The 14,717-nt window shown below is 46.3% G+C and overlaps 1 protein-coding gene across 1 annotated transcript; it reads left to right on the forward strand.

Annotated features, from left to right (window-relative positions):
• The first annotated feature begins 6,013 nt into the window (after positions 1-6,013).
• Positions 6,014-9,216, forward strand: LOC123168944 (cysteine-rich receptor-like protein kinase 10). Its single transcript, XM_044586807.1, has 7 exons — positions 6,014-6,861; positions 7,161-7,274; positions 7,453-7,637; positions 7,833-8,043; positions 8,205-8,445; positions 8,536-8,686; positions 8,776-9,216. The coding sequence occupies exons 1-7, from the start codon at positions 6,066-6,068 to the stop codon at positions 9,076-9,078; spliced, it is 2,001 nt and encodes a 666-aa protein (XP_044442742.1). The 5' UTR covers positions 6,014-6,065; the 3' UTR covers positions 9,079-9,216.
• The last annotated feature ends 5,501 nt before the right edge of the window (positions 9,217-14,717 follow it).

Genomic DNA, 14,717 nt, shown 5'->3' on the forward strand with positions numbered 1-14,717 from the left:
GGAAGGGAACCAGCCCCTAGTGGGCTGGGGCGCCTCCTTGGGCCTCCCCCCCATGCGCCTAGGGTTGGGAACCCTAGGGGGGGAGTTCCCCCTTGCCTTGGGGGGCAAGGCAACCCCTCCCCCCCTTGGCCGCCGCCCCCCCCCCCAACCCTAGATGGGTTTTGGCCGGCTCCCCCTCCCAAGGGGTCCTATAAATAGTGGGGGGAGGGAGGGCAGCAAACCTACAGCCTTTGGCGCCTCCCTCCTCCCCTACAACACCTCTCTCTCTCTCGCGCAGAAGCTCGGCGAAGCCCTGCCGAAGAGCCGCTACATCCACCACCACGCCGTCGTGCTGTTGGATCTCCATCAACCTCTCCTTCCCCCTTGCTGGATCAAGAAAGGAGGAGACGTCGCTGCACCGTACGTGTGTTGAACGCGGAGGTGCCGTACGTTCGGCACTCGGTCATCGGTGATTTGGATCACGGCGAGTACGACTCCGTCATCCACGTTCATTGGAACGCTTCCGCTCGCGATCTACAACGGTATGTAGATGCACTCCCTTCCCCTCGTTGCTAGTAGACTCCATAGATGCATCTTGGTGAGCGTAGGAAAATTTTAAAATTATGCTACGATTCCCAACAGGGGTACCCCCCCAGGTGCTGCTCTGGCCCATCCTGGGTGTTCTGGTCCATAAAAATTCTCCAAACAGTTTCGCGGTGTCGGTGTGGAACGACACCTATGGGATCACAAGAATCCCTACTACGGTTGCCGGGGCGCGGGGTTGCGGAAGAGCAGGGCTAGTAGACAGCACAAGGATCGTTTACCCAGGTTCGGGCCGCGAGGATGCGTAAAACCCTAGTCCTACTTTGGTGGGTGTATTTCAGTGAGTTCTTGAGCTCTTGAACTAGCTGTGGTCAGTGCGTGGTTCGAAAGAGCCGAATCCTTCTCTAGTATGCCATGGGCCTCCTTTTATAGTCGGAAGGGGCTGCCACAGTGGCACACAGGAGGTGGAAAGGCGTACAGTACCCTGAGCTTATCGCTCGTATTACAGGACAAGACGCATTTATTGCGTAGCTTAGGTGCCCCCTTGCTTCATTGGGGACGGGGCGAGGCCCGTCCCGTCCGTCGCCGCTCATCCTCACTTTGACATGCGCCCTGGCCAGTGAGGTATGCAGTGCCATGTAGGCAGGCAGGCAGCTGAGCTGGCTCGGTGGTGGAGCCTTCACGAAGATCTGCATGCCGCCACGCAAGCGCTCAATGAGTTGGCCTGGGAGCTGCATGTTGCCACGCATGTGCCCGCCTAGCTGGTTGGGCTAGCAGCTGCATGTGAACGGCGGTGGAAGCTCTCTTGGCGTGGTCCTGGCGGTGGCCCTGTTGGCGTCGCTGGTGAGGGCCTTGCCGGGTGGCCCGGCAAGGGTCCTGTCGTGTGGCCCGGCAAGGGTCTTGCCGTGGCGCGCTGTCGTCCCCGGCAAGGGCCTTGCCGGGGGTCTGGTGGCCTTCCTCGGCAAGGATCTTGCCGAGGATCGTCGCTTCTAATCCTCATCTGATCTTGAATATGTCTTCACAAAGATTTGCATGCCACCACAGAGGTGCCTTCCCGAGCCCTGGCCCCACGTGGATGATGGCGTTGGGGACCGTGGGCTCAAGGGTGGCTCACTCTATTGGTGTGGGGCGAGCTGCCCCGGCAAGGGTCTTGCCGGGGCTGCTGAGGCCCTTGCCGGGGGAACCTGCTTCGTCCCTCCGCTCTTTGTGGTCTCGGCCTTGGCGTTGCTCTGATTGTCTTGGGCTTCAGTCTTACCTTCGCTCACCTCCCCTATCTGCTTGGTGTGACCATGGGCGCGGCTCCGACTGCCCGTGCACAGGTAAAGGGGTACAAAAGTGCGCCTCTCTTTTTGTACACCGACACGCGGTGTTTGGACTCCGTTTGATATTCATTTTCTGCGATGTAAAATGATACGTCTCCAACGTATCTATAATTTTTTATTGTTCCATGCTATTATATTATCTATTTTGGATGTTTAATGGGCTTTATTATGCACTTTTTTTTTGGGACTAACCTACTAACCAAAAGCCCAGTGCAAATTGCTGTTTTTTTTGCCTATTTCAGTGTTTCACAGAAAAGAATATCAAACGGAATCCAAACGGAATGAAACCTTCGGGAGAGTTATTTTTGGAACAAACGCAATCCAGGAGACTTGGAGCGGACGTCAAAGAAGCAACGAGGCGCGCCCAGGGGGAAGGCGCACCCCCACCCTCGAAGGCCCCTCGTGGCTCCACCGACCTACTTCTTTCGCCTATATATACTCATATACCCCCAAAACATCCGAGAGCACCACGAGACCCTATTTCCACCGCCGCAACCTTCTGTACCCGTGAGATCCCATCTTGGGGCCTTTTCCTGCGCTCCGCCGGAGGGGAATCGATCACAGAGGGCTTCTACATCAACACCATAGCCTCTCCGATGATGTGTGAGTAATTTACCATAGACCTGCGGGTCCATAGTTATTAGCTAGATGGCTTCTTCTCTCTCTTTGGATCTCAATACAAAGTTCTCCTCGATTCTCTTGGAGATCTATTCAATGTAATTCTTTTAGCGGTGTGTTTGTCGAGATCCGATGAATTGTGGGTTTATGATCAAGATTATCTATGAACAATATTTGGTTCTTCTCTGAATTCTTATATGTATGATTTGATATCTTTGCAAGTCTCTTCGAATTATCAGTTTGGTTTGGCCTACTAGATTGATCTTTCTTGCAATGGGAGAAGTGCTTAGCTTTGGGTTCAATCTTGCGGTGTCCTTTCCCAGTGACAGCAGGGGCAGCAAGGCTCGTATTGTCTTGTTGCCATCGAGGATAAAAAGATGGGGTTTATCATATTGCTTGAGTTTATCCCTCTACATCATGTCATCTTGCCTAATGCATTACTCTGTTCTTATGAACTTAATACTCTAGATGCATGCTGGATAGCGGTCGATGTGTGGAGTAATAGTAGTAGATGTAGAATCGTTTCGGTCTACTTGTCGCGGACGTGATGCCTATATACATGATCATGCCTAGATATTCTCATAACTATGCACTTTTCTATCAATTGCTCGACAGTAATTTGTTCACGCACCGTAATAATTATGCTATCTTGAGAGAAGCCACTAGTGAAACCTATGGCCCCCGGGTCTATTTTCCATGATATAAGTTTCCCGTCAACTTGCTATTTCTGCCGCCGTTTATTTTGCAATCTTTACTTTCCAATCTATACAATAAAAATACTAAAAATATTTATCTTATTATCTCTATCAGATCTCACTTTTGCAAGTGGTCGTGAAGGGATTAACAACCCCTTTATCGCGTTGGTTGCAAGGTTCTTATTTGTTTGTGCAGGTATGAGGGACTTGCGTGTAGTCTCCAAGTGGATTGATACCTTGGTTCTCAAAAACTGAAGAAAATACTTACGCTACTTTGCTGCATCACCCTTTCCTCTTCAAGGAAAAACCAATGCATGCTCAAGAGGTAGCATAAAAAACAAGCAAAAAACAGCAACTGGTACTGAGCACTGGGTCAGTAGGTTAGTCCCAAAAAATGATATAAAGTTGATATAAAATGATTATAAAACACCCAAGAATGATAATAAAACAGCATGAATACTTCATAAATTATAGATACGTTGGAGACTTATCAATAGGGTCGGAGCCAGATTCACTTGGACCAACCGCCAAGCGGAGCCGACCCGACCTATCCTCGACAGGGTCTTCGCATCTCCTGAGTGGGACATTCGTTGCCCCCTAGCTTCGCTCCGGGCGATCACTCGGATTGGGTCCGATCACGTTACCCTGCTTCTCTCTTGAGAGAACGAACGACCTCCCCTGCCACCCCTCTTCCGGTTTGAAACCTTCTGGTTACGCCAGCCTGGGTTTGCCGCGGCGGTGGTCGCTAGGTGGCAGGAGGCGCGCGAGGCTCCCCATCGATCCCTCTCGGTTGTTGACTCCTGGCACTTCTGTGCAAAGCGGTCATGACAATTCATGAAAGGATGGTGCCAACGTGGGCCGTGATATCCGGGAGCGCAAGAAAGCCCTCCTTGAGGCCATCCAGGTCCTCGATCTCCGCGCGGATGGCGCGGGTTTATCTGCCGAGGAATGGATGCTTACATACGACTTAGAGGACCCGCTCACGGTCATCTACACCGACGAGGAGGCTTACTGGCGCTTGCGGGGTACGTAGAATTGGGTCCTCAAGGGGGATGCCAATACTGCTTACTTCCAGGCCATCGCCAACGGCCGGCGACGCCGTAACTCCATCCCTCTCCTATGGGATGGAGAGACCCTCCTGCAGTAGCCGGAAGACATCCAGGCCCATGTAGACGGCTTTTACAGAGACCTATTCTCTGCCTCCCATCGGGGAGGGCTGGCCCTCGCGCACGACATTTGGCCGGCCCACAGACGTGTCTCGCCGGCAGACAACGTGGCCCTGACGGCCCCGTTCTCCGAGGCAGAAGTCTGGGCGGCCATTAAGGGCATGAATCCATCGTCGGCCCCTGGCCCGGATGGCCTTCCGGTGAAGTTCTTCCAGACTTTCTTGGGGGCTATTAAACCGGAGGTGATGGCCCCCTTTGAGGAGTTCTATGTTGGCTCCATCGACCTTACCAGGCTGAACTTTGGGATTATCACCCTCATTCCCAAAGTAACTGGGGCTTCGGATACCGCCAGTTCCGCCCGATTACGGTGATCAATGTCATCTTCCGCATCCTTGCGAAGGGGTACGCCATTAGGGTGGCCCCAATAGTGGACCGGATCACACACCCGGATCAGTCGGCATTCATCCAGGGCCGATATATCCTTGATGGAGTCCTAGTGTTTCAGGAAGCACTTCATGAGGTGCACACCAAACACCTCAAGGCAGTTTTCCTGAAACTGGACTTCCACAAGGCATACGACACGGTGTCCCAAAGGCACGGCTTTGTTTCTATTTAGCTGATGTAGACATGATTTGGACCATATAGGAAGAGTATGCAGATACCGAACACTCGTATCTTCTTTTCCAGAAGATGGTGACCAGTTGATAGATACTTTGGCTGATCCGGTGGATATTCTGTTTTTTCTCCTTTTCTTTAGTTAGAGGTTTAAGGAAAAAAATGATTCTTCCACGGCAGCCATGACTTGACTTTTGAAAGTTCTGTTGGATTAATTTCCATGGAAATTTTCATTCTTGAGAGTACTAAAGAAGGTGACATCGAGAATTGACATTTGGACTATTCATTGTTCTATTCGGTCCCGATTTTTGGTGTGGACGCCCTGAATTCCACCTAATCTTGTAAACCCAGTCCATGAAAACAATTTGTACAATGAAGCATTACACCGTGAAGAATTATTTCATCCAAGAAACCGGTTTTCTAGGGAAGTCCAAGAAACATGTGACGCGGACGATTGAACGTTTCTAATCTATGGATTGTCGGACTGATACTGAAAGCAACACAATGTTATTTAAAGAAAATTTGGGTTAGTATGGGTCGGTTTGAGGGGGGGAAGCTATAATTCCTGAGATAATAAGCTTTGGGGGAAAGGCTAATTGAGTTTTAATTGCTAAACGATTTTCTTATGCGAAAATGCGAAATGTAGGACGAGCTCCATGATCACGTGCCAGGTATCCTTTTCCCATTAATCTCCCTCTGATATTCACGTCCTTCCCACTGTTTCACAATGTACATGTCTTTTTTTAGATTAATTTAAATTGCTTATTACATGTGGCACGTGGTCACAATGTATACATATCTAAACATGTCACATAAATGAAAAACCGACATTGTTGCCAATGTAATTAAAAAGATATCATTTTGATGACTCCAGAAAGAAACAATGATAAGCATGTGGATCTATACAAAACACCTACACGCGGAAAAGTTTAGTCGCTAATTTTTTTAGGAAAAAAGTTTAGTTGCTAAATAAATAAACAATTAATGAAGTAAACAGGTGGCACCGATGATTGACGGCTTCAAATCTATGGACTGTTGGACTGATCGCTGAAAGCAACAAGCAAGCAAAGGCAATTAGGACAAGCAGAAATCGAGCGGCCGGCCGTGCCGCGGCTGGGGTAGCTAGCATGCTGGGCGTCCTGGTGCTCCTGCTCCTGCTGATGCCGCTGTCGGCAACTGCAACAGCACAGCTCTGCGGCAGCGGCGGCAACTACGTGGCCAACGGCACCTACGAGTCCAACCTCGCCGCCCTCGCCTCCACCCTCCCCGCCAACGCCTCATCCTCCCCGCAGCTCTTCGCCGTCGCCACCGCCGGCCAATCCCCGGACGCGGTGCACGCGCTCGCGCTCTGCCGGGGCGACTTCGCCAGCGACACCGCGTGCAGGGACTGCGTCGCCGCCTCCTTCCAGCACGCGCAGCGGGCGTGCCCCAGCGACAAGGCCGCCACCGTCTACTACGAGTACGACGACGACCAGAGACCAGGCTGCGTGCTCGGCTTCTCCGGCGACGATGGCTTCCTCAACCCAGTGGCCAGTCTCACCGGGAACGGCACTCTCTTCCAGGCGTGGAACACGGGGAACATCTCCGGCGTCGCCGGTGTCGTCACCGCTGGCGTCCACGAGCTGCTGACCGCCACGGCCCAAGACGCGGCCGCCAACACGACGAGGCGGTACGCCACCGCGGTCATGGATTCTGCCCCGACGACGCTCTACTCTCTAGCGCAGTGCACGCCGGACCTGTCCGCCGGCGACTGCCAGGCGTGCCTCCAGCGGCTCATCGGCATGGTCAACGCCACCACGTCCGTGCGCCTGGGAGGACGGATCTTCGTGCTGCGTTGCAACGTCAGGTTCGAGGCGTTTATGTTCTTCGACCGGCCCATGCGGCGGATCAGTCCATCGTCCAACGCTCCGGCTCCTCCCACAGGCAAGAGTGCACTTTGGTTTCTGTCTCCATCCATACGTCGTTGCACAAACACAATTGAAATTAAGGTTACAAATTCATTTGCTGGTGGTGGTTACAATCTTGATTTAGTTGGCATGCTATCAGTAGTTCGCTACTCCCTCCGTTTTCTAAATACAAGTCTTTTTAGATATTTTACTAAAGACTACATATGGATGTATATAGACGTATTTTAGAGTGTAGATTCATTCATTTTGCTTTGACAATAGATTCATTCATTCATTTTGCTCCGTACGATAATTTGTGGATGTCCAATTTTAAAGGTCATGGAACGCGGCCTTGGGTAATTGCTATATGTGTAGCTGCTCCACTAGCACTGGTTGCTTTCTGCGTCATTGTCTACTGTCGTTGCCTCAGAGGAAGAAGGAACAAAAATGGTGGGTAAATTAGTTTCTGAGATGCTACTATGTACTATATATGTAGTAGTACTCCGCTAAATATAAAGAGATTTTTTGATTGCTTGGAGGTTGCTCACCACATACTCCATGCATGTGGTAAATATAAAGAGATTTAATTAAGGGGATCGGCATGTTGGGTCAATTCCCAATTTTTCAGGTACAAAGATACTACGAGAAAATCGTAGTTACAAGTTGCAAGAAGGAGATCAAGAACTAGTATGGGATATGGAAGAAGCATTATCCGGCTTTACAATTTTTGATTTTCATGAGATATTGGAAGCTACAAGTAACTTCTCCGAAGAAAATAAACTTGGAGAAGGAGGATTTGGCCCTGTATATATGGTACATATATGATACATCATACTTTATATAATGCTCACGCATTCTCTAATCAAGAGAAACAATTATTTGAAACTGTGGAGGAATATTGATTGAAATTGTGATTAATTTCCTTGTGCTCATTACTTAGTAGTTATGAATTAATTGTGCACCATAATGTAACACGATTGAGGCATAATATCATCTTTGTTTCCCTAGGGTCATTTTCTTCAAGGATTGGAGATAGCAGTCAAGAGACTTGCTTCACATTCAGGACAAGGTGTCTTAGAGTTCAAAAATGAAGTTCAGCTCATAGCCAAACTTCAACATAGGAATTTGGTTAGACTCTTGGGATGTTGCTCGCAAGGAGAGGAAAAAATATTGGTCTATGAATACTTGCCAAACAAAAGTTTGGACTTCTACATATTTGGTACATATTTGCATTCCCATATTTCTATATATTGTTTAACAATGATGCCTGAAACATGATAGAAAATATGTTACTATATATTCTTTAGAAATCCTATGTGCGTAATTGCACTCTCTTTACATGTTTTTCTCTCCATGTATTAACATTTAGATCATGTGCAGATGAATGTAGAAAAGCTTTATTGGATTGGAACAAACGTCTTGCAATAATTGAAGGAATAGCAGAAGGACTTCTTTACCTACATAAGCACTCTTGTTTGCGTGTGATACATCGAGATCTTAAACCAAGCAACATTCTCTTGGACAATGAAATGAATCCTAAAATTTCAGATTTCGGCCTGGCAAAAATATTTAGCTCAAATAACACGGAAGAAGACACCACAAGAAGAGTGGTTGGTACATAGTAAGTTCTATATCAATTAGATCACGTGCAAATATTTTCATATACTAATCAGCCATATAGTAACTTGACATATATATTGCATCATTTTAGTGGTTACATGGCTCCAGAGTATGCCTCCGAGGGCCTATTCTCCATCAAATCCGATGTATTCAGCTTTGGTGTCTTAATTCTTGAGATCCTTAGTGGGAATAGGAATTCTGCTAGCCATCAATGTGGAGGTTTCATCAACCTCCTCGGATATGTGAGTTCATAAACACCCATATAACATGAACTTAAATGTTGTATTAACCTATAGTATTGTACCTAACTATATGGTGAAATTGCAAATAGGCTTGGCAGTTATGGGATGAGGGAAATTGGATTGATATTGTTGATGTGTCATTGACTCCCAAGTCTCACCCAGTAGAAATGATGAGGTGCATCAACCTCGGACTACTATGTGTGCAAGAGAATGCGGCTGATCGACCGAACATGTTGGATGTTACTGCAATGCTAAGCAGCAAGACAATGCTCCTGCAGGAGCCAAAGCACCCAGCATATTTCAACCTAAGGGTAGGTGATGAAGAGGATTCATTTGCTACCCGGTCCTACAGTGTTAATGATATGACCATATCTGTAGCAACTCCTAGATAGTTTTTCTGTGTCATGTGTTTTTTCACTGAGCCAATGCAGAATCAGTGGTATAGTACACGTTGTACACCACATAATTTTGAGGGTTATGTAAGCACAAATGCTTCTCTAAATCATATAGGATTGAAGTGCATTTGCATTGTGGAAGTAGTCAATCAAAACCATAATTGTGTTTATTATAAGCTTTCGTAGAAATATAGTGCGAATGGATCAAAATACTAATTCTAAAAATCAACCTCCTCATATATGTGCGAATGGATCAAAATATTAATTCTAAAAACTATTACCAACCTCCTCGGATACGTGAATCAAGACCCAAAAGTTTTGGCTTTCTTACAAACAAGGCCAAAAACTTTGCGGCGAAGACCCAAAAGTTTTGGCTTTCTCACAAACAAGGCCAAAATTTGGACAAGCCGTGGCTAGAAATTTCGACGCGTCGAAAGAATCCAAATCAACAAGAATGGTGCAGTGTTGTTCATTCCAAAATTAACTCATGCAATCCAGGTGCAAGTCAGTCAATACACTGGATGAAACATTCCATATCATCATCTTACCAAATCATTTCCCTGACAACACCACCACGAAGCCTAGGGCTAAAACTATAAATGGATATAAATAACGCTAATGAACACTACCTTGAAAAAGATACCTCAAAAAAGGCCAAATACCACACATCTTGAGTTTCTATTTTTTTTTATTATAACAGATAAAAATGAAACCAAAATTGACTTCAAATTTTATTTTATTTGAGGGAACTACGGCGGGCAAGGCTAGCCTGAACTCATTTTATTGATTTTTGTTTAACAGAGTATTTACAAAGAAGGAGAAAGAGAGAAAGAGAAATTGACTTCAATTTAACACCACCACCTCATTGATTCGGCTCATACAAAGGAACTATGGGCGATTAGTTGATACGACAAACAAGAGAGATTACCTAAATTACCGATCAACCAGTCACGGAGATGGAGCAGAACAGGATGACACAATAGGAGGGCTGCTCCGATGATGCGAGATGAACCAAGATACAAAGCGAGATGATCTGGATAGTCCGAGCTCCGGACGTCCGGTCTGTCGAGCAGGGAAACGCGTGGGGCGGCGCACGAACGGCATCAGGCGAGAGATGAAAACGCTAGCGATTTTTGCCCTAGAAAATGGAAACACTAGCGATTGATTCCTTCGGCGATTCGTGCCTGCTGGGGGCTCGGTTGGGTTGAGAAGCTGTGTGGGCTGAGGCATGGGGCTGTGTTAGCACGCCTATGGCTGGGCCTCTAGGGCTACAAATCTGACCAAAATTCCTATTAGATGTACAACACTAGTTGGGCCACGCTGCCCCAGGCCCAATTATGCCCCTGGATTTACTCCCTTTGTCCCATAATGTAAGCCGATAAAAAATTGTCTTACATTATGGGACGGAGGAAGTAGTATGTAAGAATAAGCGATGTTGCTCCTTAACCCAACTAGCTAGCAAATCTGTCCGGTCTGCATATCATGTGCACTATTGGAATCTGTTTCTTTGTTGGCTATCCGGTGTACTTGGCGAAGGGCCGTATCCACTCGGCAAAAGATTTGCCGAGTATTGCAGTCGGCAAAAGGTGCTTGGCGTGCACCCTTCAGGCGAAGCAGGCTTTGTCCGGTTCCTTTCATGAGGAACTTGGCAAAGCCTTTGCCAAGTGTTAGACGTGTGGATTAGGTAAAATAAAGTGGCTTGATGAATAGCAAACGGAACGACATTTGCCACATGGCACCAACATTTGTCGACTACCTAAGGCCCGACAATACTCGGTGAAGGCCGATCCATTGGAGAGCGCCACATGACATTCAAGTTTGTAGAGTACCGACGACAGGACACTCAAAAAAGAGCCGAGCTTCGTTGTCGAGTGCCCGACACTCGGCGAAGGTTGATTCACTTGAGAGTGACATGTGTCCTTTTGTTTGCCTAGTGCCGTTCCCGGCACTCGGTTTCCTGCGAGCTGGCACACTCCCAAAGCCTTCCATGTGGTACTCTTTCGAGTGTCGCAGGCAGGTGCTCGACAAATACTACCTGGCTACCATAGTGCGCCACATGGCAGATTTGTCGAGTGTTACACTCAGCATACACTCGGTAAAGCTTCGGTGAGCGGTTTTTCAAAAAGATTCGCGGGGTTTTTTTGAGGGGTAAAAAAATGTTTTGCAATTATCCCTGCTTTCAAGCGTATATATCAATTCCTATATCTCACATCCCATTGTCTTGTAAGTGCATAATGTTTAGTTGTGGCCTTTTCAAAGTACTAGCACAAATGTCCGTCCGTGCGTTGCAATAGGACAACACTACAACATGACAAGCATACATCCCGACGGGCATAGACATTGGCATCTCATTCATGATGTCATAATCACATAAGCTGTGGGTTGTACATCTTCACTCCTTGACAAGATCAGACAACACTCGTGTGCTTGCACACTGCGGCGAACACCGACACGGATCAAAAAATAGATCACCCTTATAACCTAATAAACATGGCTCAAGTACCTTCTCCACCGGTCCACGTCCTCAATCTCAAAACGGAATCCCACATTGAGAACGCTTATCCTTCATCTCACCCTTGCCAACGATAGCCTACAGATGTGTAAATAATAGCTCTGTTAAAATTATTTAGAGGACAGTATTTACAACCCATCTCACATCAAAATGATATACGAGGATGTAAAGAAACATCCCTTGGAAAATATTGTTTAGATTATTACGATTTTTTGAATTATTATTATAGAGTTTAAAATAAGCAATTTTGAATTAGCAAGTTGGAAGAAAACTGTACACTGTATTTCATGTTCAACAGTCCAACTTAGACGGCTCCATCAAATATATATAGTGTCCAAACAAATTATACACTGTTATATATTTCAAGTATAGATTAGTTAGACAAATCCATCAAATATACTATAAATATAAGGTCTAAATTGTTCTCTTTTCAAAACATCTATAAACATTCAACCACGTAGTAGACATTTTAGTTCCATGGCCCAAAATCAATTGTCAATCATGAACCCTAAGGTGTCAATATTGAACTTCAAAATCGAAAGATGAAACATTATGTTACATGCTTGGAGCTATGGGGAACCTCCGTACCTCCCCGTAGCGCACTGTGGCATAACATGAGGAACATGCTCTGATCAATGGCAAAGTTGATCTTCTCACACATCTCTTTATCGCTAAAATCTGGCACGGAAAAGGTGGTTGGCAAAGCTAGCTTCAAGTTGTAGAGCTTCAACATATCAATGCTGCCGTGAGACTCTGCTTCATCATTTTTCTTTGACTTCGGCAAATCCTTGTCTTTCCAGCAAGTTTTGTCAATCAACATCTGTAGTGTGCTCCTGCTGCTCAATGAATTGCTGCTGCTGGCAGGGGTGGCAGAGCTGCTAGTCCTCCTGGATGTGTTGCCGCCTGTACCACCAGAACCAGGGGCGTTGTCATCATCATCATCGCTGCTGTCGCTGCCTCCATTGGATCCCCCTTCATGATCACCATCACCATCCTCGTCTTCTTCATCATCATCTTCTTCCCCCTCACTGTCATCAACTGCTGTATCTTTGTCTTCTCCCCCCTCAGTGCCATCAACTGCTGCACCTTTGTCCCCGTCCCCCTCTTTGCCTCGTCTTCTTCTTCCTCCTCCTCTGCCTCACTATCTTCTTCCTTGTCCTCCTCCTCTCCTTTGTCCTCTTCTTCTTTGTCCTCCTCCTCTTCTTTGTCCTCTTCTTCTTTGTCCTCCTCCTCCTCCTCTTCCACCTCCTCCTCCTCTGCATCTCCTTCTTTCTCATCCTCCTCCTTGTCCTCCTCCTCTGATTCATCCGCATCTGTGTCCTCGTCATCGTCAACATCTATCGCTGCTTCCATTTCCTCATCTTTTTCTGACTCCTCCTCAACAAACTCTTCTTCTTCTTGTATAGTTGACCCCTGTCTCTTTCTTTTTAAAGCACGGCGTGACGGTCCGGTTCCCATTGATGGCTGCTGTACGTAAGGATCAATATCCGGCTCCTCGTCATCGATCTTGGCAACTGCTTCAATGAAGGTGCCAACCCGTTCAGTTACAGCCTTGCACAGGTCATTGACCACTTTCGCAATCTTTGCCTTTTTCTGCATCAACACAAAAAAAGATTCAGTTAGAAAAAAAAATTAAAAAGGAAAATGTTTGTAACTAACCATGATGTGTTAAGCAAACCGACTAAGACACACTTTCTGGCCAACTAAAAACATGATTCTAGCCAACTACACATGCATTGTGGCACAAACTAAAACATGCATTCTGCCAAGTTGATGTCAATGGTTGCAAACGAACACTTTGACTGTCCAAAGAACATGTGCAACTACAGAAGCTTATATGTGCAACTGAACATACATCCCAGCCAACTGAATCATGTATTCTTGCAACTAAAAAAGGTATACATGTGCAACTGAACATACATCCCAGCCAAAAGAAAATGTTGGTAAGTGGTACAAACTTCTGTATGCAAAAGACTAACCTGCGGATTGTAGGTTATTGGTAACTTGGATGCCACGAATGCTTCAGCTTGCAAAATTTCACCAAACAGTGGTGTCTGCTCCGTGCCTCTATACTCCTCTTTAAGCTGATGTAAAAAAGAGAAAAAGAAAAGAACAAGCTTATGAAAACAGATTTATGTGTTGAACGAAACCAAACATTATAACCTATGCAACTACAACAAGATAATGGGTAGACAATTCGACTCTACATATATGCAACTGAACAAAGACACAAAAACTGTGCAACCCACATGGCACCTAAAAAAAGATTCTACCAACTGATGTCACACATCTGTGCAACAAGATAAGTAAAACTGTGCAACTTAAAAAAGATGGTGTGCCAATTAAAAATGAACATGTGTGCAGATGCCAAACTTAAAGCTACAAGCTGTGCAACTACATGCATTGTTGTGCCAACTGATGACCGTTTTTTGTGCAATTTCCAAAAAAGTGACCAGACATCAAAAGAATATAAAAAGAAGACACTGTTGAAAAAAAACAAAGAGAACTCACTAGTAATTTGCCGAACACACCAGGAGAGATAGTATCCTTCTTGATCACCTTGGCAATTAGAATACTATCCCATGCATTCGCTCGTATCGCGCAGTTGCTTACTGGGATATCATGGACGAGCGCATCAAGGTATAGTATCTGCACCAGACCCAACAAAAGAAAAGCCAAGTTCAGTTATTATGAGGAGTATTTCAGCAAACTATAACTACACAAAAGAACAAGACACTACAAAAAAAAGACACATCCGTGACATTTTGGGCCGAACGAATTTTTTTTCTGTCATACATATGACACTTCTATGACGATAATTGTGACAAAACCCGGTATCATCATAGATGTGGTGGGCTCCTACTTCTATGACAAAAAATCATGACAGAAAATGGGCTTTTCGTCCTGGGCGGGCCGGAGACGCAGCTGCATGACATTCTTTGGGCCGTCCATGACGGAAAAAACCATGGTCGAAGCAAGGGCGAGGAAAATTTCGGGGAGTTCCCGGTTACGGTGGGAGGTCGGGGGCCGAGCGATGCGCGTTTTTCTCGTACCACTAGTAGAAAAAGGGCCTATTGTCCCGGTTGGTAAGGGCCTTTTGTCCCGGTTTTTGAACCGGGACTAA

This window comes from Triticum aestivum, chromosome 7D (genome assembly GCF_018294505.1).
Source record: "Triticum aestivum cultivar Chinese Spring chromosome 7D, IWGSC CS RefSeq v2.1, whole genome shotgun sequence".
Taxonomy (NCBI): Eukaryota; Viridiplantae; Streptophyta; class Magnoliopsida; order Poales; family Poaceae; genus Triticum; species Triticum aestivum.

Bases quoted from the DNA above. Each gene is read 5' to 3' on its own strand.
- LOC123168944 (XM_044586807.1), top strand. From the start codon at position 6,066: ATGCTGGGCGTCCTGGTGCTCCTGCTCCTGCTGATGCCGCTGTCGGCA. The intron at 6,862-7,160 runs GCAAGAGTGCAC...CCAATTTTAAAG, and splicing joins CGCTCCGGCTCCTCCCACAG to GTCATGGAACGCGGCCTTGG. The intron at 7,275-7,452 runs GTGGGTAAATTA...CCAATTTTTCAG, and splicing joins AGGAAGAAGGAACAAAAATG to GTACAAAGATACTACGAGAA.